Raw genomic sequence first — 26929 nt, 5'->3', positions numbered from 1 at the left:
AAAAAAACAAGACAAAATGAAACTCTCCCTTCGTTTTGCATCTTGGGGTTACTGTCCTGTTCTTTCTTCCCTTTGCAGACAAGTCTCTAGAAAGACTTCCTGGCTCCACTTTGTTTCTTCTCTTTCTACTCCCTCCTCAGCTCCAGCAGTCTGGCCATCTTGCCAATCCTCAGCTGAAAATGCGCCCCCTCCACCACTGAGTTTACCAATGAACTCCTTCACGCCAAAATCATTGATGGTTTTCAGCCCAAACCTAGCTAACCTGCCTGCACCACCTACAACCATTGACGTCATAGACCTTTATTTCTTTACTTAGTCATTCATTTATTCAGTAATGATTGACCAACTGCTATGCATTGGACACTTCTAGGCACTGTGCTGTATTGACAGATGAAGTGCTCAGCTACCCTGAGGGTGTAGCTAGATGACAACAGCAGGGTTATCTGGCCTAAGGCCAGGACAAGGGGCATGGTGAGCCCCACAGCACTGGTTGATGGGACAGCAAGCACTTATAAAGGGGCCAGCCTTTGATTAACTTCCCTGCTGGTGTCACAATCTGAATTTCAGACTGCTTACTCAAAGGTTGTTTTTGTCATAGTATCAACTCTGCTATCAACATATCATCTCAGAGGGTTGCTACAATGGCTCCAGGCCTAAAATCTCAGCGATTTGGGTGGATGACTCGAGGCCAGGAGTTTAAGACTGGCCTAGGCAACATAGCAAGACCCCACCTCTATAAAAAAAAAAAAAAACACTGATTTTTTTTTCCTTTTTGGGATGGGGGGTGTCTTCTGGTAGAGACTGGAAAACCTGCTAGACAAATTCTAAAAGAGCTGTAACACTAGAAAAAAAATTCTTTAAGCTATGATCATGCCACTGAACTCCAGCCTGGGCAACCCAATGAGATCCTTTCTCTAAAACATTAATTTTTTAAAAATAAATCAGCCAGGTGTGGTGGTGCACACCTGTAGTACCAGAGCTACTCTGGAGGCTGAGGCAGGAAGATCACTCCAGCCCAGGAGTTTGAGGCTGCAGTGAGCTGTGATTGCACTACTGCATTTTAGCCTGGGCATCAAAGTGAGACTCTGTCTCTTAAAAAAAAATAAAAGTATTCAAATTACTGAAAAGGTGACACTTTGGGAGGAAATGATCACTTCTGTTGCCCCTCAGCTCTTGTCCCCCTTCCCCGACTAAGCTTTCCTTGTATCCTCTTGGAGCTTGCTTTCTAGTGGGATGAGAATGACATATAAACAGCTAAACAAACATTTCAGAGAATTGTACACATAGGGAGGAAATAGAATGGGACATATAGCGCCTGTGGTACTGGGGGGTGGAGACGGAGAACTGGTAGGGTTTGGTCTAAGAAGACCTCTTTGGAAGATGATGTTTAAGCTGAGACCTGAAAGATGAGAAAGAGTTGACTTTAGTGAAACCTGGAGAGAAAGCCAGGCAGAAGGAAGCCTAAGTACAAGGTGCTGAAGAACTTGGAACACTGGAGGACCCAAGGGTGCCCGTGTGCCTAGAGCTTCGTGAGATGATGGTGGCTGGAGAGACAGAGGAAGGAGGGGGCCTTGGTTTATAAAATGGGAGATGTCACTAGCACATGTTTAAGTGCTAATGAGTATGATTCTGCAGAGAAGGGAATGGAGAGATGAGGGGGGTCCATTGCACAGGTGGAGGGGTCTGCCTTCTGCTTTGGTAAGAACAGAAACACATACTTTTGAACATTCTTTTCCCTTAGTTTTATTTTATTTTGTAGAGACAGAGTCTCACTTTATCGCCCTTGGTAGAGTGCTGTGGCGTCACAGCTCACAGCAACCTCCAACTCCTGGGCTTAGGCAATTCTCTTGCCTCAGCCTCCCAAGTAGCTGGGACTACAGGTGCCCACCACAATGCCTGGCTATTTTTTGTTTGAACCCGCCACCCTCAGTATATGGGGCCAGTGCCCTATCCACTGACCCACAGGCGCCGCCCATCCCTTAGTTTTAATAACGTTACTCTGTTCTCCCCTCCATCTCTGATTGTTTCTTCTCAGTTTCCCATTCAAACCACCCTTTAATTTCATCTGTCTGCAGGACTCTATTCATAGTTCTCACCTTATTTATTTATTTATTTATTTATTTCCAGACAGAGTCTCACTTTGTCACCCTCGGTAGAGTGCTGTGGCATCATTGCTCACAGCAACCTCAAACTCCTGGGCTCAAGTGATCTTCTTGCCTCAGCGTCCCAAGTAGCTGGGACTACAGGTGCCCACCACTACACCTGGCTATTGTTAGAGGTGGGGTCTTGCTCAGGCTGGTCTTGAACCCATGAGCTCAGGTAATCCACCACCTGGCCTTCCAGAGTACTAGAATTATAAGTATAAGTCACCATTCTCAGACTTTTTTTTTTTTTTAAATGGGCAAATTAAGAGGGTAAATCTCTTCTAATTATTCTCTAAACATTTTCCTTTGGCAGTCTTATCTCACTGGACTTCACTTTCCCCATCCAATTACAGATATATATATTTTTAATCTCCAGTCTAGATCTGTCCTCCCTCTGACCTTCTTTATTCTTTTTTTTTGAACGGAGTCTCGCTCTGTTACCTGAGGGATGAGTGCTGTGGTATCATCTTAGCTTGCAGCAACCTTAAACTCCTGGGTTCAAGTGATCCTCCTGCCTCAGCCTCCCAAGTAGCTGGGACTACCAGTACCTGCCACAGTGCCCAGCTAGTTTTTCTATTTTTAATATTGATGGGGGTCTCACTCTTGCTCAGGCTGGTCTCAATTCCTGAGCTCAAGCAATCCACCCACCTTGGCCTCCCAGAGTGCTAAATTACAGGCCTGAGCCCTGAACCTAGTCTGACCTTCTGACTGAACTGCTTATTTGACACCTATACTTGAATGGAAATATCTTGAATTCACTGTGCCCAAAATTGGGATTCTTGGCACGTCCCCTCCCTGTCAAAATATGACACTGAACAATGGGGTACTCACTCATGGTCCAAGTTCCACCTCTCTCCATAACCTTCAACCCACTCTTTGGAGCAGGCAGTTGAGATTTTTTTTCATTCTTATATAATGTTACTAAACATTATTAGTGTTTCAAATATTTCATCAATATTTCTAATTCTCCTCTTCTTAGACATTTAAATGATTATATTTGTCCACATCTTTTACTTTGGTCACTGAAATGTGAGTGAAAGTTACATGTTGCTTCTGGGTGGAAATATTTTAAAGCAGGTTCACAATTCTCCTTGCTTTCTTTTTTATTTTTCCCGTGGCTTCTTCTGTACCAAGGTAATCATGTTTGAGCTGTGAGACCAAAGCAGCCTGGAATGCTGAGCCATCACATGGAGAAAAATTGCCTTGATCTATAACAAATATTGAGCAAGAAAAACACAACACTCCTCCCCAAAAGCCTTTTCTTGTATGAGTTGCTGAGGTTTTTACTTTTTCTAGTTCTGTGGTGTGCACATGTATGTCTTAGCTCACTGCAGTATGATCACATCTATCCTGAGGGGATGGAAATGCTATGCAAGTACACGCTTAAAGCAAATTTCATTCAGCCCCTACTTCCAACAAGCTGGCTACCCACCCATAAGTGTTCCTACGCAGAAATTCTAGGGCTGCCAATGCCCCCCAAACAGTCCCTCTTCAGCTGCCCCCAATTTCAGGAATTATCACCCTTCTCTTAGTTGCTCCATCCAGAATCCAAAAACAGGAACTATCTTAATTCCTCCCTCTTCTGCTCCCACACAGTATGATCACTAAGTTTCCCTAAGAATGTCTCCAGTATGTCCAGGACATCTGCAAAAGCCTTCCTCCCGCTCTTGCTTCTAGTCTCGGGATATGTACAATACCATCTGATGGTGCAGAATCAGAAGTTAATAAAGAGTCTACTGTGAAAGTTCTGTCTTCTGCCCCTGCACCCCATCTGCCTAGTTCCTTCTTATATGCAATCCAAATGACCAGTTCTTTGTGTATTCTTGGAGAGGTATACTCCACGCATAGAAACAAGTCTACATTCCCCTCAAAATAATCTTTTAAAGAAACAAATCTGGCCGTATTTCCCTGGTTGAAGTCTTTCAATGTCTTTGCATCACAGACCTTTGAATCTCGAGGGCCTCACTCGGGCAACATGGTCACCTTCCCACTCTCCCACTGCTCCAGTCCCTGGACAAGCCCAGCTGAGTTCTCTGCTGCCTCAGGGCATTACCTTTGCTTGATATCCCCAGATCTGCACGTGCTAACTCCTTACTTAAATATTAGCATTAGGGTGACACAGTGACACAGTGACAGGTCAAGGAAGTCACTAAAATAATTAAAGCAAGCAAGAGCAAGTAAAATCTTAGCAAGAAAGGAAAAGTTTATTCTAACAGTTTGGACAGCAGACTGGGCCCCCTCCCAGCATCCACAGGCAGGAAGGAGAGCACAGTGCTTGGATTTGATACACAACTTTTGAGGGGTATGGGTCACTTCTTAGAAGTTTCAGGGTCTTGATCCAATGTATTCCCATAACAATTTGTATCTACCTATCCACATCAGAAAGTCTCAGGGACATTAATCAGTCCCTGAAAACAACCAGCTCCTCAAAACAATCTGCAAGGTCTTGTACCTGCAAGACCTTGATTAGCGATTAGCCCCATTCCCATAACAGCCAGGTCAGCCCAACCCATGCCCGTCCAAAAAAGCCTAATCACACATGCCATCCACCCTGCTCACGTCCAACTATTTACCTAACGTTATCTCTTCAGAGTGCCCCATTACTCTCTCATCACCTCCATCTGTGTTAAGACCCCTTTAGCGTCTCTACTGTAGGTAATCATCACGTATATATTGGTATGTTTACATCTTTATTGATCGTCTCCCACTTTCCACTGTAAGTTCCATGAGAACAGAAACCGTGTGTTTTGTTTATCACTTACGAGATACGCAACCCCTAGTTCTGTGCTGTTACTTAAAAAATAGCACTAAAAGGAAGGAAGGAAGGAGTGAGGAACTGTGCCTTGGAGTGTGTGTGTGTGTGTGTTGGCGGGGGAAGGAGGGGATGAAGATGAAACTAAGAAACCAGCTTCAACTATATAAGCAGAGAAATTTGGCCTCCACAACCCTCCCCTCCCTGTATAGATTTTTAGCCAAAGCTTCCTCACACAGCATGGCTGTGGCTCGCTGTGGCTCTGGTCAAGCCAACCACCCAGCATGGAGCAACGGGGCCGAGCAAAAAGGACAGCGGAGCTTCTCTCCCAAAGGTTCAAGCCCCTCAATTCTTTGGGAGAAGGTGGCACAGAGCACTTATTTGCCAGAACTTGTATTTTGTTACAGATGTTTAATAACCAGTTTAAACAGAAATATCTTAATATTAAGCACTCACTTCTTCCTTTGTTTTAGGAACCAAGAAGATCCCGTATTACAAGCAAGTACAACCAGAAAAAGACAGTGACTGCCCCATAGAAACAGCAACATGTTTATAAGGAAATATTGATGCCACAATCTTCAATCAGTATCTGCTTCTGCCTTATGTTTTAAAATAGCACGTATTTCATCTCCTAATCATAACAGTAATGCCTCGTATAGTTACAAATGATAGAATACTAAATTACTTTAAAAGATGAACTATGGAAGTAAAAATCACATCCATGGAGAAAGCCTTTATTACTAAATCACAAAAGCTAATACATTGGCTTTCATCTCTTCCTTTCTCCTTGGAAACTAAAAAACAAAAACCTCATTCATCTCTACTTTAATTGCACCTTCTGAATTTATTTCTAGATACCCAGATCAGCTGATTGGATTAGCTAGGTAACATAACCCAGCCATTTTTCCTTTATCTCTTACCAGAATAGAGGAGAAAATCCAAGCTCCTTAATGCGGTATTCAAGGCTCCTGGTTATCTGGCCCCTATCCACCTTCCAGCCTCATTTCTCACCACTTCCTTCCCTTGCCTACTTAATTGGGAACTTACTAGAAAAAGATCATGGGCTCACCTGTGTGTTCTGATGCTCTATCAGGCGTCCTCAAACTTTTTAAACAGGGGGCCAATTCACTGTCCCTCAGACTATCGGAGGGCCGGACTATAGTTTTTTTTAAAAAAAAACTATGAACAAATTCCTATGCACACTGCACATATCTTATTTTGAAGTAAAAAAACAAAACGGGAACAAATACAATCACTCTGCCTCACGTGGCCTGCGGGCCGTAGTTTGAGGACCCCTGTCTCATACTCACCTGGGATACAGAAGTATGCCCAGGAATCCTGCTCTGGACCTGGAATACCCTTGAGAAAGGGTTGAATCCCACTGTGCTGATTGACCACAAATCAATGAGTTAGGAAGTGAATTCAGCTGGAGCAGGTAGGCGTGACTACTTTGATCCACACGCAGATGACTATCAAGTGTTAGGCAGCCTCTCTGGTTGACAGGTGTCTTGAAGAGACCTATACCTGGTCTGTCCAAAGAGTCTTCCCCAACTTGTGCTATTGGTTAGCCAAGGAGTTGTAACATTCTTTCACGTGAAGGGTGCCCTTTAGATGCTCCTGCCACGCTGCCTACAGCTCTCCCTGACTGGGATGGTTGTGGGTAACACAGGCAGCTGCTGAGAATAACAACGTAGCATGTTTTCATTGGAGGATCACTGAAAGGCCATGGAAAAAATTCAGTGATAGACTATTAGGTATTCAGCTTACCCTCACCATAGGAAGTATAATAGCAGAAGTGCTCCTCCAACTCACAGTGTCCTTGTTCAGCTGTAAGTCTGGGACGATGCGAAGAGTGGTGAATTTGCACTTGGAGTGTGTTTATAAAAGGCCCTCCAAAGGAGTTTGTGTTTATGATATAGTTCAGCTGATGATGGTGGTGGTCTTCACACAAAGCTGTACACAAGGTAAAACTGCATGGAGCTACCCACACACAGATGAGTTCACGTGTAACTTGTGAAGGGTGAATAAGTTCTGTGGTTTGCGGCAATGCCGATTTTCTTGTGTGTGTGTGTGTGTGTGTTTTAATTGTACTATAGCGATGGAAGATGATAACACTAGGGGAGGCTGGGTAAAGGGCGCATGGAAATCTTGCCATATATTTCTTTGTAAATTCCTGTGAATCTATAATTATTTCACAATAAAATTTTTAAAGGAGAAGAGAGGGGTCTCAGAGCACTGGGTCTAAAACAATGCTTTGGGAATGGCCTTGAAATAAGATCTTATGCTAAAATAATACCTCAATGTCCAGGCCTAGAGATGTTCCTGAAGAAAAGGATAAAGTGGGCTCACTTGGCCGAAATATTCCAAATGGATACAGAGGCTCAGAGGAGCTCCCACTCCCTGAAGCTCTCTGTCAACATCCAAGTGAATCCAGCCCCTATTCCAGGGACCATCTGGTTAAGACAGCCAGGTGGGCAGGTCAGTTGCAATAAGCCTTGGGGATAGGGCCTAAAAGCGCAGGAAACTCTGGAAGTCTTAAGTAATTTGATAACTATTATTCTCAACCTTGTTGTCTTTACTCAGTGTCACTGACTGCAGCTGAATTCAGTTGTTCAGCAATCCTTACTGAGTACCTACTGGGGATCTGGCACTCTTCACTCTTACAAGCACTTGGGATATACCTAGGTACAAAACAAAGAACCCTGCCCTCGTGGAGTTTGATATCCTGGCAGAGGGGAGGAGGCAGAAAGACTAGCAGTAATAGGTGAATTATAGAGCATAATAGAAAACAATAAAAAAAAAAAAAAGCCAGGTAAGGGAACCAGGCATTTAGGAGTTGGTGTGGCATTTGAGAGAAGGAATGTCATGTCGGCCACTCCTGAGTTCTTAACAGATGTGATTGTATTGGAAATCAATCCTCTATTTGAATGTTCTTTTCCCAGGACCAAATCCTCTACCCCATCATTCCTTTCTGCTTCCTGACCGCTGTCTCTTCTTCCACCTTTTGTTTTAGCCTTCCTCTTTGCTCTCTCTTCCATTGATTTCCTTTCAAGAAGCAACTCTCCTAAGTGAAGTATCTTAGGAACAGAAAAACAAATACCACACATACTCACTTACAGGTGGAAGCTGAATGATGGGTATACATGGCCATATGGATCAGTATAATGAACACGGGAGACTCAGAAAGGGGAAGGGCGAGAGGAGAGTGAGGGATCAAAAAATTATCTAGCAGGTGAAGTATATACTATTCAGGTGATGAATACAGTAAAAGCCCTAACTCCACAACTATATAATTCATTCGTGTATCAAAAAACCACTTGGACCCCCTAAACCTATTGAAATAAAATAATAGTAAAAAATCATTGCACAAAATAAGCTGGCAATATTTGGGTAATAATTACAGGTTTAACTGAAATATTTATAACATTGTTTATTGCATTGATAAATATAAAAAAGAAATTGTACACAAATAGAAGTGGAGCTATAAAGAATACATAAAAGTGATGACTAGTAAGGGTAATGGAAAACGTGGAATCTAGCATTTTATTTATCTGTTTGTGTGAGACAGAATCTTGCTATGTTGCCCAGGCTGGACTCAAACTCCTAGGCTCAAGCAGTCCTCCCACCTTGGCCTTCACAGTAGCTGGGACTACCGGAACATGCCACAAAACCTGGCTCATTTTTTATTAAATTTAATAGTTTTATTCAGAAAGGCCACATCTGAGTAGTTTAAAAGGCAATTTTACATTTATTTAAAAATATGCTCAAATATCTCCAAATGTACATGATTTGATATTTTTCACTTACTGAAACTCATATACAATACTGAAATCTTATAGGTTAAAAATATAAAAGATAGCTTTAATTTAAAGTAAAATTTCCATTGACAATACAGAATTAAAAGTATGCTTACTATTCACAAAATGCATAAACTACACCAGTGGTTCTCAACCTTTCTAATGCCTCCTAATGCCACAACCCTTTAATACAGTTCCTCATGTTGTGGTGACCCCCAACAATAAAATTATTTTCATTGCTACTTCATAACTGTAACTTTGCTACAGTTATTAATCATAATGTAAATATCTCATATGCAGGATGTATTTTCATTGTTACAAAGGAGTTGTGACCCACAGGTTGAGAACCACTGGACTAGATGGTATTCTAGAGTGTGCTTAAGAAACAAGTTAAACTGGTCTCATATAGTCACACATGAACCCAAAGTTCACAAAACTCTAGCCTTGTTGTAAAATGTAATTTTGGTATTTCCTTCAAAAAATGAGCAGTACAGATTGCCTTTATTGAACAGAGGTATCCATCCATTTTCTGCAAGACTATTACATTTACTCTTCAGAGATACGATTTTTTGCCATTATAAGTAGGTATTAGAGTAGAAATGAGATAGCACTATAGTCCTGGTTATGCTGTGACTATATACATAACCACAATTTAGAATCAAACAATTTTATAGGGTCACTGATCATATTCCTTTAGAAGCAGACACATTGTTTCTCTTTGTATTTAGTAAGAAAAACAGATAAGACATTCTACCTTTTGGCCTACTGTAGGGCCTACTACAGAACTTGAATATGCATGGATTTGGGTCTATACGTGGGTCCTAGAACCAATCCCCCATGTGTACCAAGAGTAGTTCTCAGTCAAGCAAAACAGATATTGTCTCATTTGGAAATCTGGATATTTATTTTTCTCTAAAATGAAGTACAGCTTCATTCACTCCAGCATGAAATATAGTCCCTAAGACCAAAGCCTGTATGTTATATATAATACCTAAAACACTGTTGGCACTCAGAAAAGATTAAGTAAAAATAAAAGATCTAAAATAAAAACTTTTGGCTTATTCTAAATCAATATTTTATATTATATTCATTTAGAATGCTTTGTCTTTAAAGAAGTCATTTTAAATGTAGACTACTAGAAGCAGTTTACTTTTTAGTTTTTTACAATAAATACTCAGAGCTCAAAGATTACATACTGCTAAAATTTATTTATTTTTCTCAGTACTAAAATAAGTGCAAACATTGCCAACTTTTTTTTTTATGAGACAGAGCCTCAAGCTGTAGCCCTGGGTAGAGTGCTGTGGCATCACAGCTCACAGCAACCTCCAGCTCCTGGGCTTAGGCGATTCTCTTGCCTCAGCCTCCCAAGCAGCTGGGACTACAGGTGCCTGCCACAAACCCCAGCTATTTTTTTTTTTGGTTGTAGTTGTCATTGTTGTTTGGCAGGCCTGGGCTGGATTCGAACCTGCCAGCTCTGGTGTATGTGGCTGGCGCCTTAGCCGCTTGAGCTACAGGTGCTGAGCCATATTGCTAACATTTTACAGAAAAAAATATAAACTTATTTTAATCACCATGGTCCTATAAACATACCAAATTTTCTTTTGTTTAAAAGGGGTTTTGTGTCAGATTTTAAATAAACCATACCTACATATACCTCTATGCAATGATCATTTTTTAACTTAATTTTTATTAAATCATAACTGTATACATTTATGGGGTACAACATGATGATTTGAGATACAGTGTGGACTGCTTAAATCAAACTAATTAACATAACTATCACCTCACTTATTTTGTGAAATGGCATTTCTTAGTTGTTTTGAAGCAATAATCATTTTTATAGACTAAGATAAATTAAAACTATATTTTTAAACTAGAAATAATCTGTCATATGTTTTCTTTGATCTCAATTATGATCTGTGAGTATTACATCAAAACATAATTTTGAGAGCATCTTATTGATTCATCTCTCTGTATCAATGTTTCTGATCTATCAGTCCAGTTCTACAGCTCTTAAGTAAACTATTTCCAGGATCAAAGAGATCCTGAATTCTACTCATGTATCTGGTTTTGTATAATAAAACTTCATTATAAAGTACTAATCAAACTTGCTTTTTTTTTTTGAGGCAGAGTCTCATTTTCTCATTTGTCACCCTGGATAGAGTGCCATGCCTTCATCCTAGCTCACAGCAACCTCAAACCCTCAAACACTTGGGCTCAAGCGATCCTCTTGCCTCAGTTTTTCTATTTTCAGTAGAGATGTGGTCTCACTCATGCTCAGGCTAGTTTCGAACTGCTGAGCCCAAGCAATCTATCTGCTTCAGCCTTCCAGAGTGCTAGTATTTCAGGCATGAGCCACTGTGCCCAGCCAATCAAACTTATATTTTAAAAACTTGAATTATGGGTGGTGCCTATGGCTCAGTTGGTAAGGTGCCGGCCCCATATACTGAGGGTGGCGGGTTCAAACCCAGCCCTGACCAAACTGCAACAATTGTGGCGGGCACCTGTAGTCCCAACTACTTGGGAGGCTGAGGCAAGAGAATAGCCTAAGCCCAAGAGCTGGAAGTTGCTGTGAGCTGTGACACCATAGCACTCTACCGAGGGCGATAAAGTGAGATTCTGTCTCTACAAAAAACAAAAACCTTGAATTATTTACCAAAAGTGATTTTTGAAGGCTTTGGATGTTGAATGCATTGATAATTAAATTTCTGAATTTACTGAACGTGACCTTACACAAGAGTAACGACCAGTGCAGCTCATGGCTATCAAGGTCTGTCAAAAACTGATTTTTCTTTATTGTTGGTCATTCCTGACTCACCTGACCACAGAGGCCTCAGTCCAGCTGTATAGAGAAACCCCAGTACTCAGGTGAACAGTGTTAGCAATCTGTCATGAGGGATCAGTGGCATATTATAACATCAGCAAATCCTGGACATGACTGAATTCTCCTCACCAAATAATTCTCCTCACCATTTTGCCCATTTTAGAGGTAAACTGTTTATTTAATAAATAAAGCTTAGAAATGATTTTAGTGCTTCTCTTTCAATGGCCAAGAGGTTAAAAGAAATCAAATATTTAAAAATTCTTATAGAAAAAGAATGAGTGTTTCAAGTCTGAAGAAATAATCAATGCAGAAAATGTTTGCATAGAATGACAGGGGCAGGTCCATCTGGTCTTGGGGTCCTTACTCAGAGAGACGTCCTACGCCCAGGTTCAGGAAGCAAGTCTACGCATAGCCTGCAGAAGCAAAGGGGAGACACAGTGTTGATGCAACTGAATTCTCCTTAAGTCTACATTATTTTTTTCACAAATATGTTTTTATAGTATTTGTTGCTTGCTTTTACTCATCTTAGGTACATAGCATCATAATAGTACTAGGATAAAAACTTAATTTTGTACCTCATCATACTTCAGATTTATTTAAAAGCAATGACTATAATTTATTGAGCACTTAGTATGTATGAGACACTGTTCTTATTCATTTACTTGCATCCTTTAATTTTCACGACTGTGTGGTATTATTTCTATTTTACATGAAGATATGAAAATGAAACAAGGTAAATAATTTGCCTTGGGCTGCACAGCCAGGAAGAGCAGAATCAGTACCAGCACCCAGGTCTGCATGGTCCTAAAGTACTTGCCCTTGAAACCACTATGCGATTACTGCTTACCATCTATAGAAACCCTTTCTGAATGATTCTTTTATGTGGCAGTCAACAAATATCCTATAATGTGGCAGCTTAAGTTCATATTCTGACATGTAAGTTTTTACTCAAATGAAACCTTCCCTGTATTCATAGAATCATAAGCTACTAAAGCTGAAAGGACTTCTCAACTCAGTAAGGACTTTCCTGGACTCGCTGGTAGGCTAAGATGCAGGGCCTGTGATTTTCACTCTATTTTTTCTTTTTCTTTTCTTTTTTTTAAATTTCTGTCCATTCTAGTATGTTCTATGTGATTTTCACTCTAGCAATATTATTTCCTCCACAAAAAAATCTCTGCCTGTCACCCCTACTACAAGATTTTACCATAGGGGGATTGAATGTTTTTCTCTTCACTATTTTTATCAGGACCTAGAAAAAGGCAGAGAAATTATGCTTATCTGACTGGCACATGATACCAGTGTGAGTGGGGGATGGAGTTGCTATATTGGATGGTAGAATCAAAATACACAACCATGTCAATCAACTGGAAACAAACACGATACAATCTGAAGAAATACATGTAGTCCTGCATTGGGGTCAAAAACCAATTAAATAAGTATAAATAGGAAGCCCTGCTAAGCCATAGTTTATATGAAAATGCCGGGTCTTTAGTTGACCCCTGCTTAATAGAAGCCAAGATTTTGAGATAGCTGTTAGGAAAGCAAACACGTTTTAAATTTGACAAGATCAAGGAAGGTCTTGCTTGCATAATCTCCATGCTGGCCTGAGCACATTTGGGATTTTGTGTCTTCACTTTGGCCAAAGAAGGATAAACAAACTATGCATCTATGAGGAACGTCAGCCAGTATCAGAGGAGTCTCGCCTGGAAGCGTCTGGTGGAAACGTGAGAGCTATTCTTAAGTATTTGAAGGGCTGTTCAGTGGAAAGGTTTGTGTTGACAAGGAGGGCAGACTGAGCACCATTTCTTTAGGGGGTTGTTACAAAAAGGCCAAATTCAGTTCTGTAAGCATAACTAACATTTAGAGACCAGGTAACAAACTCCCTTGAGAGGTCACTACCATGTCTAGAAATGTTCACGTGAAAACTAAGTCACCATCCATCAGAGATGGTGGAGGATGGATTCTGCGTGGCCTAGGATGTTGGATTACTTGATTTCTAAGAAATCTTTCAATTTTTAACAAATATACACCTTTTCTCTGTCTGTGGTCTTGGAAGAGAACTATGTGGAAGCTTAGGTATTAAATTAGGACCAGTGTATTAAACTGCCAGCACTTGGGCAAAGGGTTCCCAGTACTTCATGTCTTCAAGGGAGAACTCTCGTTTTCCATTTTACCCTTCTATGAAGCTGCCACTCTTTTGGTATTTTTTGGAATTATTTTCCCTGACATTTCTTAATCAGATATATTCACTATAAGCATTATCCTATTTCTTCAAGATTTCATCCAAATCATTTTCTTCAGAAGGAAATAATCATACCTCATCTTGGACGTCAAGTTCTTCTTCCCTCAGCTCTGCTCCCATTAGTTCAAGAGGATCTTTACAGTCTTGAATGAGGGTGATCTTAAGAAAGAGAACGCAGAGTAGAAATATAATGGCATAACCTCCCCAATACTCCACTGAGAACAACTTGAAGCCTTGCTGGTGTTTCTCATCATGTTTCCCCTACTTCACAGTTCTCTTTAGTTTTATCACTCTTTTATATTCCCCAGCTTAGAATTTTCCCTATATCATGTGTTCACATTCAAACGTGAACTGGTATAATTCTCCATTGTCTACTCTCCTTTTCAGCTTTCCAACCTCTGCCGTATATTCCTCTTAACCAGTCACCCTTCTGCCTCAATGATCCAGGATTCAATGGTGCTTCTCTTTCAATGGCTTAAGCGAAGAGCACTCAGTCCAGCACTGGGCATGCAGGGAATGCCCAGGGAAGGGAGTGTGAGTGACGGCAATGAACAGTCCTATTGACTAGGATGGAAGTTTTACTGGAGATGGAAACCAACAACTATGGACCAAGTTGGTGTTCAGGAAAGTTCTGTTTTTTAGGGCTAGTATGTAATTTAGTCTTCCACACAGGGCAAGCCAACAACAGTTTGGGCTTTGTCTTCTGCTTAATGAAGCACATATCCATAGCAAGTCCAAATATATATCCAGGCTAGAATGATGTTTGGAAGTTTTATTTAGCTATTTTTCATCTCAACAGTAACCCATTCTCTTGGCTAGCATGGAAATGAATTGCAGGATTATGTTCCTGGGCAAATGGTCTTGACATAATGAGAAAGGAGGAGTCTGGGTATAAGTTGGGGCTGTCCTGGGATAGTCCTGTGATGGTAATATAAAGCAATATGGGAGAGGGTCATATCACAGCAGCCACAATATCCATAATGCACAGTGACTCTTCCTGAAGGAAAGCAGGGTCCCAAAGGCAAAGTTTATCATCATTTACCTATATCTACCATACACCGGGCTTTGTGCTAGACCCGGGGAGATGCAGAAGGGTAAAGTTTCTAGTCTCCCTGGCCACCAATAACGCTCAGCCCCCTGTCCAGTGAACCAGTAAGTATGTACTCAGTCTAATACTTAGGGTCAAAAAAATAAAAATCCATCCAAGCACCAGGCGTGGTGGCTCAAACCTGTAATCCCAGCTACTCAGGAGGCTGAGGTGGAAGGATCCCTTGTGCCCAGTTCAAGACCAACCTGGGCAACAAAGTGTCTCAAGTTTTAAATAAGTAAATCTCAGCCACTCACAGTAACTCCCTGATTGCAAACAAGATTGAATCTAGCCTCCTTTTACACCCTTAGTTAGTGGTCTTTATGACTCTGATGGCCTAAGATCTTAGATAAGAATAGGGGTAAACAAACCACTATGTTCATGTTGAATAAGAGCTTGATACCTTAGCTCTGTTTTACTTTTCACTGTGGAGTCTTTTTTAGAAACTTTGTGTAATCCTGCTTTGTTGTTACCTATGAATTAGAGAATTTAAAATTGGATAGAAAGAGATTAAGCCTGGCATAGTGGCTCATGCCTGTTATCCCAGCACTCTGGGAGACTGAGGCAGGAGGATCACTAGAGGCCAGGTGTTTGAGACCAGCCTGGGCAACTTAAAAGACCCCATCTCTATAAAAAAGGTAAAAAAAAAAAAAAAAAAAAAAAAAACTTATCCAGGCATGGTGGCATGCACCTCAGTCCCAGTTACTTGGGAGGCTGAAGCAGGAGGACCTCTTGAGCCCAGGACCTCTGGAGCCCTGGGCTCAAGTGATCCACCTGCCTTGACCTCCTAAGTAGCTGGGAGTACACACATGTGCCACTAGACTGTGCTAATTTTTTTCTGGTTTTTGTAGACACTGAGTCTCACTGTGTTGCCCAGGCTGGTCTCAAACTCCTGGCCTTAAGCAATCCTCCTGCCTTGGTTTCCCGCAGTGCTAAAATTACAGGCATGAGCCATACCTGATTTCAGTGCTATACAGGCAGTCCCCGAGGTACAAGCATCCAACTTATGTACAACTCAGACTTACAAATGGAGGCTATTACAAGTAATAGTTAAATGTTACAGAACCTATCTCGTTCATAACAGAGACTGCCTGTATTCTAAAAAGGCATGCTAGCTAATGCCCACTTTTAATTAGTAAATTCATATAACTTACAATTACCATGTACTGGGTACTACCAGGTACTTTGCTATACACTATCTTATTTAGTCTTCATGTCTACCGGCAAAGTGAATGTTTTTACTCCCATATTCCTGATGAAAAAACTGAAGCTCCAAGAAGTTACGCAGATAATCTAAAATCCAACAGTTACACTGGGATTCAAGCCTAGATTCATGTAATTTTTGCCATTTACAGAAATCCAACATTAGGATAGGTTAGGAAAGACATGTATGTAGAACGTTTAAATATTTACCGTTTCTAAGATAGAATCTTGACCCTCTTGGGATTTCACCTGATTCTGTAGATAAAGTATTGCATCATGGACAGTCAAAAAGAATGTGTCCTTCCTAATGTGATCGTCAAAGAACCCACATCGCTCCAGCTTTTCTATCACGTGATCTTCAAAAGAAAGAGAAAATATTTAGTCTCTAGGAAAAGATGTTTTTTGTAGCATCAACCAACATTAAGGTTTTGTAACTCCTCTTTATTTTTTGTCTCATTTCTAAAATATGGCCCTGCTCTACACTGAGTTAATGGTTATCCCATGATGGCTGTCGTCAGCCTTCATGTCTGCCAGTGTTCCTTTTGCCAGGCTGGCGTCCCCATCCCCCAGCTGCTGTGAGGCTGGCTGCCAATGGTTCACAGCTGTGCCCTTCCCTGGAAGATTTGCCCCCTGAGCTTTGCTTCTAAGGAACTCAGCCTGAGCACTAGTGCCTCCCTTTGTGCATGCATGCATATACCGACATGGGGACACAGACCCTGGAGAACCCTTTTGCTCTAAGGGACTCCAGTCATCTCCAGCTCTGTTCTCCTCAATATACCCCCCAGCCCCCGAGCTGGCACTACTGTCAGGACATACGTTCCCACATATTGCCAGATTTGTGGCAGAAATTGGAAACGGTATCTTCCTGAGTTCAAAATGTTCTCAAAGTCATTGCTTAATGTGTACAGTGTCTGGTTCTAGTGATGAAAAACTTTGGAAATAGATCATGGGCAATGATCACACAACATTTTGCATACAAGTAATGCCACTGATTTAATAATACACTTAACAGTGACTAAAATGGCAAATTTGATCGCCGGGCGTTGTGGCGGGCACCTGTAGTCCCAGCTAGTCAGGAGGCTGAGGCAAGAGAATCACCTAAGCCCAAGAACTGAAGGTTGCTGTGAACTGTGATGCCACAGCACTCTACTGAGGGTGACAAAATGAGACTCCATCTCAAAAAATAAAATGGCAAATTTTACATTATCTTCTAACATAAAAGAATAGTTTAAAAATATAGGGGAGGACACTTGTTTTACTTTATGGAATGAAATTTTGCCCAATTCTAAAATAGCAAATAAAGCCAATTGAAATCTTTAAACTTGTTGTATTTTGACAGACCTGGCCCCCAGGAAGCAACCTGAAGGACACTGCTGCTGACCCTGAGGCCCTTTGAGGAACACAGGGAAAGGCCCCACTAATCCCTTGAATGGGCCCTCTGTCTCCCCACAGATCCCCAAGGGTTGTGAGTGCCTTTCAGGTCTGAATCCTGCTGTTTTCTGCATTTGTGCCCCCTGATCCATAGCCCTTGGGACAAGAAAAACTCAAAGAAACTCATGCTAATGAGGAAGACACCAAAACCTATAAATGACATGTTGAGATCAGAAACCCAAAGTGACGCTGAGAGCTGTGCTGATGCCCTAGGTGAGAGTGTGACCAAAATGGAGGATCATTAAATAAAAATTACAGAAGGCTATTTTGGGGGCTAAACTCTTGCTTTGGGCCCCAGCGGACCGGAGCAAAATATCAAAATAGTCACGCTAAAGTTCTAAGTCAACAAATCTAAACTAAGTTGTTATCTGACCTTCTAAGAGAGAGAGAACAAGCCAGTCTTCCAAACAGACCAGTTTGAATCTTTAGTTGGCACAATAATGAAGCTCGTCCTGCTGTGACCCTTACATAGCAAAAGACAGCCTGACCTAAGCTGTGGGTGATCAGTTAATTTTCTATCGTCTGTCTCTCTGCCCAGCCTTACAAGACCAGTAACTCTGAAAGGACTGGTGGCACATTCTTGTCCTTTGCTTCTGCTTTCTTCAGCGCTTCTCTGTCCATAAGACCAACCTCTTCTGCTCAGCTCATTGGGACACTCACTCTATTTTATGGAATGAAGCATTGCCCGATTCTAGAATCAAAAGTAAAGCCAACTGAGATCTTTAAAAGAAAAAAAAAGGCCTTCACACATCATATGTCCACATTCCAAGGTAGGAGAAAGGGCTTGGAGGAAGGTCGGACGGGTAGACACGGAGGTATACGCATTTACCTTGAAGCGATGCAAAGTACACATTCACATCAATTCTTTGGAACTCTTTGACAATCTAAAAAATAAAAAAAGGAGCATTTGTAACAATGAATAACTCTGTCTGCCCATAATTCAATAGAACTCGTCTACTTGCTCAGGAGAAATACTTTCATGGTTAATCAGGACTCTGAGGAAATTTATTATTGGGAGCCATAGGTCAGCCTATGGTAATGGTATGATTAGGATTGGCCACGTTCAGTGCTCAATCGCCCAGCACTCTAAAGCGCAGAGGCCTGAAGAAACATTTGTGGAAGAAAAGAGGGGAATATAAGAGGCTTCCTTATATAGCCCCTGCTGATTGGAGGAAAGAGCATGAGTTTGTGTCTTTGAGTGAAGAGATATGGGTGTGGATATAAACATCAGATTCAGAATGAAAGGAAGGGCACAAAAATCCAGGCCTCTGGTTTAACTGTATCCACGTCAGTATCCTGATTGTGATTTTATACTGTAGTTTACAAGATGTTACTAATTGATTGGAAGAAACTGGGTAATGGATACATAAGCTCTATTATTATTATTATTATTTTGAGACAGAGCCTCAAGCTGTCACCCTGGGTAGAGCGCTATGGCATCACAGCTCACAGCAACCTCCAACTCCTGGGTTTAAGCAATTCTCTTGCCTCCGCCTCCAAGTAGCTGGGACTACAGGCGCCCGCCACAACGCCCGGCTGTTTTTTGGTTGCAGCCGTCACTGTTGTTTGGCAGGCCTGGGCTGGATTTGAACCCGCCGGCTCATGTGTATGTGGCTAGCGCCTTAGCCGCTTGAGCCACAGGCACCGAGCCGGATCTCTCTATTATTTTATGAATTTTATTTTATTTGAGACAGGGTCTTACTCTGTCACCTAGACTGGAGTGCAGCAGTGCATTCACAGCTCACTGCAGTTTCAGTCTCAAATTGCTAGGCTCAAGAGATCCTCCGGCCTCAGTCTCCCAAGTAGCTGGGACTACAGGCACACGCCACTATGCCTGGCTAGTTTTTTGTTGTAATTTTTTTGTGGAGACAAAGTCTCACTATATTGCCTAGGTTGCTCTTGAAATGCTGGACTCAGGTGATCCTCCCACCTTGGCCTTTGTGCCCGGCCTATTCTTTACAACTGTGTGTGAATTTTCGATGATCTTAAAATGAAAAGGTTAGTTTTAAAAAGTCAAGACACAAGACTTATGGGCCATAAAAAAATAGGACTTGAAATTTGTGGAGGAAAACAAATCAAGACCTCCATTCCAGTATAAAGTTTAGAGTCTTCTTTATTTTCATAATTGTCATTATAATATTTGAAAGCAAGTATTTGTTAAGTATGGGAAATACTCTGACATTCAATATGTTAAGAAAAAGTAATTCATTAAATTCTTTAGCCAATATGATCCACAATGGATTTATGCCAATGCCTAGAGTAAAATGCACAACAAAGAACAAGGCTGTATTTTCCAATGAGCTAATAACCAGGTCTGCTAAGAGAACTGGAACAGAACCTGTCAGTATATTCTCATACTATTGCCAAGTATAATCGCTTCTCCACCTTACATACCTAGTACCCACATCCTGGAATCATTTCCCACTCTTACAGAGGTAGCCAAGAAGCCCTCGGCTAACTTGAACCTCAGGAGGCTCTTTCATATTATTACATCTGATTGCTGGTTTCCTGAGCCTGCTTACTTTTCTGCCTGACTCTCTCACACCTACTTGAAGCTTCACCTAAATTTAGCACTTCAGATGATATGCTATTTGGTCTGCTTTGGGGGCACTTATTACAGTGGTTATTTAGGCCGGGCGTGGTGGCTCATGCCTGTAATCGTAGCATTCTGGCAGGCCGAGGCAGGTGGATTGCCTGAACTCAGGAGTTTGAGACCAGCCTAAGAAAGAGTGAGACCCGGTCTCTACTAAAAAGAAGAAAACTAGCTGGCATTGTGGGGGGTGCCTGTAGTTTCAGGCACTTGGGAAACTGAGGCAAGAGAATTGCTTGAGCCCACAAGTTTGAGGTTGCTGTGAGCTATGATGCCACAGCATTCTACTGAGGGTGACAAAGTGAGACTGTCTCAAAAATAAATAAATAAATAAACAAACAGTGATTATTTATCAGATTATTAAATTTTGCTTCCCCTCCCCTCTAGACTGCTTAGTCCCTGGAGGGTAGAAACTGTGGCAACTTCATCACTAGTTTCTAGTGCTTGCAAGAGTGCTTAGCACATACGAGGTGTTTCATATCTACTGTTCAAAAAGAATTCCTGAGCTTAAGCCCGCATAACTAGTTTTATTTTTTTCAGATTTTGGCCAAGGCTGGATCTGAACCTGCCACCTCTGGCATATGGGGCCGGCACCCTACTCCTTTGAGCCACAGGTACCGCCCTTTTTTTTTTTTTTTAAAGACAGAGTCTTACTATGTTGCCCTCGGTAGAGTGCTGTGGCATCACAGCTCACAGCAACCTCCAACTCTTGGGCTTAAGCCATTCTCTTGCCTCAGCCTCCCGAGTAGGTGCCCGCCACAATGTCTGGCGATTTTTTTGCTGTAGTTGTCATTGTTGTTCGGCAGGCCCGGGCCAGTTTCGAACCCGCCAGCCTCGGTGTATGTGGCTGGCTCTGTAACCAGTGTGCTACAGGCGCCGAGCCTGCATAACTAGCTCTTGATCACAAATGTCTCTGTCGTGCATGCTTCTCAGCTCTGCTTCAACTTCCTAGATAGATGCCTGACTGCTTCCTACTCTAACTTCTTAATAATCCCAGTTCCACCATGCACATGGTATTCCTTTTCCTGGTGGTATTCACATAACAAATAGAAATGTTATACCACAAACTTTTGCTCATTTTTTCTCCTTTTCATGTTCCATCTTCCATTCTCAGAAACATAAAACATAATAAATGCTAATGTTTGCTGAGGTGTGTCTGTGTGCCGGACACTCTTCTACACTCCTTATTAATCTAGAAGTACCTATGAGGGAGGCACCATCATCACCTTCTGAAGAAATTGAGGTCCAGGCAGATTAAGCAACTCCTCCATGCTCATACTGCTAGTAAATAGTGGAGCCAGGATTTCCCCCGGTAGTCTGGCTCCAGTGCCTATACTTTTTTTTTTTTTTTTTTTGCTACTTCCCTAATTTTATTTCAGAATGAAAACCACTTCGTTTTTAGATATGAAACTAATGCACGCTTACTGTAAAAACAAGCCAGATCATTTAAACAGCCATAAGGAAGGAAATAAAAATTACTAGGCACCTCATTAATTGGAATGACCTCTAGTATTACACTTGACTGCAAAAACATCCACCTAGAAAAATGACACAACCCCTGTGTATTTGCTTTTCTGCAAGAGTGGAAAACCCATTTCGTTTCACTGTTGCCAAAGCTCCCAATCTGTAGTCCTGAAAAGAATCTTACCACTCGCAGTGACCTCACTCCAACAACGTCCAGGAAAGATATAGCTCCACAATCAAGCACGAGGCTATGGATTGGCACTTTGGGAACATTCACTTTGACTGGAAGCTCAGAGTTCCAATCCACTTGAATCTCTATTTCCTTGGTTGGAATATCAAGTTCTTCCGGATCTTCAATATCTTCATCAGGCTCAAAAGCATTATTGGACGAACCAGCATCACTTATGATGCCATTCTAAACAAAGAAAACAGTACTGACTCAATTGCCAGTGATTCGAAATGTCTTTTCCACCATTTATCTCAACTTACTTTTAAGTCTTACACACATTGTTCCTTTGTAAGCAAAACCTCAAGGGGATGAACTCTTATGGAATGAGATTTATCTCAGCCCAAACTTTGATGTTCTCTAGGAAGAAAAGGGGAAGAACAGAAGAGCCAGGAGACTCTTGATTTCTGGAAAATAGTGGAACTTTGCCAAGAAATACATTTGCAGGGGAGTCTGATTAAAAGTTAGTAGCCCTAAAAGTTCGTGAATTTACTGCCTTCCACTAGAATTTGCTGCCATGAATTTGGACTTAATTTTTCCCTTTCAGTAAAAATAAGTTATAAAAAATAATATAGATGTTATTCATGATGGGGAAAAAAAAATTCCACCTTGTTTTACCAGGGAGCCCTGATGTTTTCATCTTATTTCCTCTCGCCTACAAGAATGGCCAGCTGTTCTCTGACACACCTGTGACATCTGCTTGTACACATCTGGATACCAAAGGGGACAGATTTAATATTAGACTATCTAACAGCTTTCACCAGAGAAAGGAAAGAATTGAAGGGGGAAATGAAAGCTGTCTCACCTTTGTTGCCCGTAATTGTCCGTTTTTTATAAGTTTCTGTATTTTCCTCAGTGCTTTCAACCTCTTATTATATACTCTAATGGCATCAAATCCAACCTTTGGAAATAAATGTCAAGTTACTTAAAATGCCTGATTCCTAATGCTTATTAACAGCAACTGTCTGGAAATGTTGCTTCTGAAAGGATATTATTCCTTGAGACATCCCACCAAAAAAAAAAAAAAAAAAGTGAGGTCTGATGGAACAGATCACCCTCCACTACCAGGCCACCCTCCGCTCCACCCAGAGACTCGGTACCAGAGTGGCATCCTAAAGACTCCAAGACAGTAAGAGACAAAACAGCAAAAATGACCTTTAAGTCTGGGCTTTCCAAGTGTCCTTGAATCACTGTGCCATTTTCTTATTGCAAAATCTGTGAACATTCCTCTGAATCAGTTTGCCCTGAAAATCTCTTAGGAAAACACTGACCTAGAGGCAGACTCCAAGCATGAAGCACAGCATGGGGTTCAAGACCAGAACTTCCTGCTTATTTGTTCCGCTAGTGTAATAACTTTTTACTCTGTGTTCCAACTGGGCAACCCTCCCCCACAGGGTATGTCTCTGTCTTCTGTTCTCAATTCACCTAGTTCCCAAATACCTGACATAATCTATTTCCATCTGCCATTCTCCACACAAAGTCTGATTAATCCAGCCAATGTTATTTGATGAACCAGCATCACTTATGATACCATTCTAAACAATGGAGTTCTTAACAAAAACAGTGAATTCTTTTTTTTTTTTTTTTTGAGACAGAGCCTCAAGCTGTCACCCTATGGCATCACAACTCACAGCAACCTCAAACTCTTGGGCTTAAACAATTCTTTTGCCTCAGTCTCCCAAGTAGCTGGGACTACAGGCACCCACCACAACACCTGGCAATTTTTTGATTGCAGTTGTCATTGTGGTTTAGCAGGCCTGAGCCGGGCTCAAACCTGCCAGCCTCAGTGTATGTGGCTGGTGCCCTACTCACTGAGCTACGGGTGCAGAGCCAAAAGAGTGAATTCTTAACACTTACTGTCCATTCTATGTATTTGGAATTTACTCAAATTCTGCCCAGATGTTTTTGTCTGATGTAGTTATTGCTACCTGAATTTTATCATATGTGTTTTGTCTTTTCTTTTCTTTTTTCTTTTTTCTTTTTTTTTTTTTGAGACAGGGTCTCTCTCTCTGTTGCCTGGAGTAGAGTACAATGGCATGATTATAGCTCACTGTAACCTCCAACTCCTGGCCTCAAGCGATCCTCCCACCTCAGCCTCCCAAAGTGCTGGGATTACAGGCCTAAGCCACTGGGCCCAGCTCATTTGTGCTTTTTCCTTCTCCAGATAGACTGTAAATGTTTGAGGGCAAGGATGTTATTCACAGTTCTTAATCCCCTACACAAAGGGAATAGGGAATAGGCCCTTACTCCCAGCTGGAGTCTAATAAACACTAGTAGAATGAATGAAGTCTCAAAAGAGGTTAGAAACCAAACTTCTAGGGATAAAGTACTTACTGTGGACTTGATGGATTTTTTAAAACCATCAACATTGCCGTAAAAAATAGGACTAGAAAATCTAAGAATCTTCACTCCTTCTGGTTCTTCAATCTAGCATTAAAAAAAAAAAATTGTCTGAGGTTAAACAATTTTAGGCCTCAACTATTTAATAAAATTTTAGGCTATTCAGAGTGAAGGGGAACTGAGTCAGGAAGCCTTGTCATTCTCTTCCCAGACTCAGCTCCTCAATGGAGTACAGAGGTTTTTGGGTTTGTTTGTTTGTTTGTTTTTGTAGAGACAGAGTCTCACTTTATGGCCCTCGGTAGAGTGCCGTGGCCTCACACAGCTCACAGCAACCTCCAACTCCTAGGCTTAGGTGGTTCTTTTGCCTCAGCCTCCCAAGTAGCTAGGACTACAGGCGCCCGCCACAACGCCCAGCTATTTTTTTGGTTGCAGTTTGGCCGGGGCTGGGTTTGAACCCGCCACCCTCGGTATATGGGGCCGGTGCCTTATTGACTGAGCCACAGGCGCCGCCCTCTTTTGTTTGTTTGTTTGTTTGTTTTATTAGCATGAAACATTATAGGATGGAGAATGTAAGCATGGCTAGCAAAGGTGGTCTTGTTATGCAGATGAAACCCTCAGAGAGAACAGATGGTAAATGTTTCTGTTCAGACCTTTAAAGGTGTCAGACTCTAGATTAGTCTTTTCTAGACGGAAAGGAGGACCTGGCTACATTAATAAAGATTCTCTAAGGATGCAAATTTCCCTCCACAAGAGACAACATTGCAGAATTATTTCTGTATGCTGGGATCCATTTCAAAATAAGTCAAAGAAATGTATTTTGGGATAAAATACTTTTTATTTCCTTCAGCCCTAAATCTTTGAAAACATATAGCCTCCTATAAAACGGTGCCTGTATACCTACACAACCATAGGACTTAGCTTAAATAAATTCTTGAACCTGAGCTCTGTTATGCTTCACACCTGACAATCTTATTTCCACAGACAGCAGAACAAGGAGATAAGACAAGATCAATCACCCTTCTGCCCATCCTAAGAAGACCACAAATTGATTATTTCTTCTACTCCCTTTCCTTCTGCTCACCCTATCTTGTGTAAAATGTAATTTACTGCTCACTACTTAGAGCTTCACAAGAATGCCACCCTGTGCTTCAGCCTTCACGCCCCACTTCTTTTTTTTCCTGCACGCCTTCTTCCCTTAAATACTGAATTCCCAAATCCTTCTGCAGAGAGCCCAGGCCACAGATGCTTCTGCAGCTTGCACTTTTCCTGGGCACGTCCTCAGACTTTGGTTTAATAAATCTCAATTGAGTGTTTGTGACTCTTGTTTTCAGTCACTTATTATTTATCAATAGCAAAGAGCCAGATCACAATTGCTCAGAGGAGCTGGGCAGCAGCCCTCAACTTTTCTCCAGTAGAGGCTTCATCCCAGCTGGGAGACAGGTTACTAAAACTCATGCACCACCATAGAGTCCCATAGTAGGCTAACCTGGAAAGAGCCTTAGATAGCAATTATTCAAGCCTCTGATTTGCAGATGAAACTGAGGCTCAGAACGGTGACATGATTTGCCTCAAGTTAATACCACTGACCCTCTTGATTTTGCTAAAATTCTTTAAAAGCAACAACAACAAAAAAAATATAGCAAAACCAAGAAGAATTATAGGAACTGGAGCCTATAATGTCATCTACTTGTTCTTACCCTGCCACACACTGGTCAAACCAAAAGTAGAATCCACGAATCACAGAATGATCAATTTTTCTAGTCTTTAGGAATCAGCAATTTTAGCCTCTCTGCTTCAGATGGGAAAACGAAGGCCCTGAGAAGCTGGCTGAGTGATGTGGGCAAGGTCTCACCAAGACTGAGCCCCAAACTCAGTCTAGGGGTCCCTGCCCCAGAACCAAAAAATTCTCTAAAATTACTCTTAGCTCTTGATGGCACTTGGTTCAACATAACAGAAAGATTGTGGAAATAAATTAAGTAGCAGTTCCCGAAATTCCAGTTTCAGTGCCCAACATGTTTTTAAATGTTAAGGTAAAATTAGACAATAACTTCCTAGGGTTCACATTAAAAAAATTTTATTTTTGCTAAATTTATGTTTTCTTAATTCACTTTCTCTGTTTTTTCATCTTTATTTCCCCTAGTAATCACTAAGCAATTTTATTTGCAGGCAACACAAGTTCATCCCTGGGATATTTAATTTCTTTGTCTTTCATTTCCTGTATTACATATTATTTCTTCCAATTTCAAGGATAAAGCAAAATGTCAAATTAGGTATTGGTGACAGGGAACTTGAAAATCTCTTGTTAAAACTGAATAACGAAAATCTTATAGAGATTTTAGGCAATTTCATAGAAGGATTATATAGCAGAGAAATAAAATTTGATTGAAGATCTGGGAATAATCTAACTGCCTATTATGTTTAATTCCCTTTAACGATGGTTTTACATTAAAATGATATCCAGCTACCATGGACAAAATTCATATAAGCCATGGATGTCAGAAAGTAGACTGGGTTGAAAGTTTTCATGACACTCCCCATGGACTAAATGGGCTTTCCCAACAGAGGTCTCCCCCTTCGACTACCTTGTCCCTGATGTGCTAAAAGAAAATATGCAACTCCTGAAATTCTAGACTACTAAACCCAGGTCCTACAAATGTCTCATAAAGCACTTACGTTTTTGTAATTCTTGGTACTTTTGTAGATATCTGTGCTAGGGATGCTTCCTAGGCCATTCCATGAAGGACTGAAAAGAAAAATCAAGGTCAAGATTTTTGGAGAATAGTCATCTTTTGGAATAAAAAGTTAAAAACAAATAACAGCTCCTAAAAG

General features: G+C 41.2%; 1 protein-coding gene and 1 non-coding gene across 4 annotated transcripts in view; both read right to left on the bottom strand.

Moving 5' to 3' along the window:
* Nucleotides 1-780: 780 nt before the first annotated feature.
* On the bottom strand, nt 781-844 carry LOC128560583 (U7 small nuclear RNA). Its single transcript, XR_008373068.1, has one exon. It is a non-coding gene; the product is annotated as a U7 small nuclear RNA (small nuclear RNA).
* A 9941-nt stretch (nt 845-10785) lies between these two features.
* The window catches only part of SLC26A4 (solute carrier family 26 member 4), a 54551-nt gene continuing 38407 nt past the window's right edge, over nt 10786-26929 (bottom strand). For all 3 annotated transcript variants that reach the window (XM_053609258.1, XM_053609260.1, XM_053609261.1), the window contains exons 14-21: nt 26774-26843; nt 24095-24187; nt 22566-22661; nt 21719-21949; nt 18310-18364; nt 16260-16405; nt 13835-13918; nt 10786-11930 (exon numbers count right to left, since the gene is read on the bottom strand). In XM_053609258.1, the coding sequence (XP_053465233.1) occupies nt 11907-11930; nt 13835-13918; nt 16260-16405; nt 18310-18364; nt 21719-21949; nt 22566-22661; nt 24095-24187; nt 26774-26843 (799 nt within the window). In that variant the 3' untranslated portion in view covers nt 10786-11906. The remainder of the gene's footprint in view (nt 11931-13834; nt 13919-16259; nt 16406-18309; nt 18365-21718; nt 21950-22565; nt 22662-24094; nt 24188-26773; nt 26844-26929) is intronic.

Source organism: Nycticebus coucang, chromosome 11 (genome assembly GCF_027406575.1).
Source record: "Nycticebus coucang isolate mNycCou1 chromosome 11, mNycCou1.pri, whole genome shotgun sequence".
In the NCBI taxonomy this organism is placed as follows: Eukaryota; Metazoa; Chordata; class Mammalia; order Primates; family Lorisidae; genus Nycticebus; species Nycticebus coucang.
Note: the sequence above shows the minus strand (reverse complement) of the source record. Positions and strands in the feature narration are given on the sequence as shown.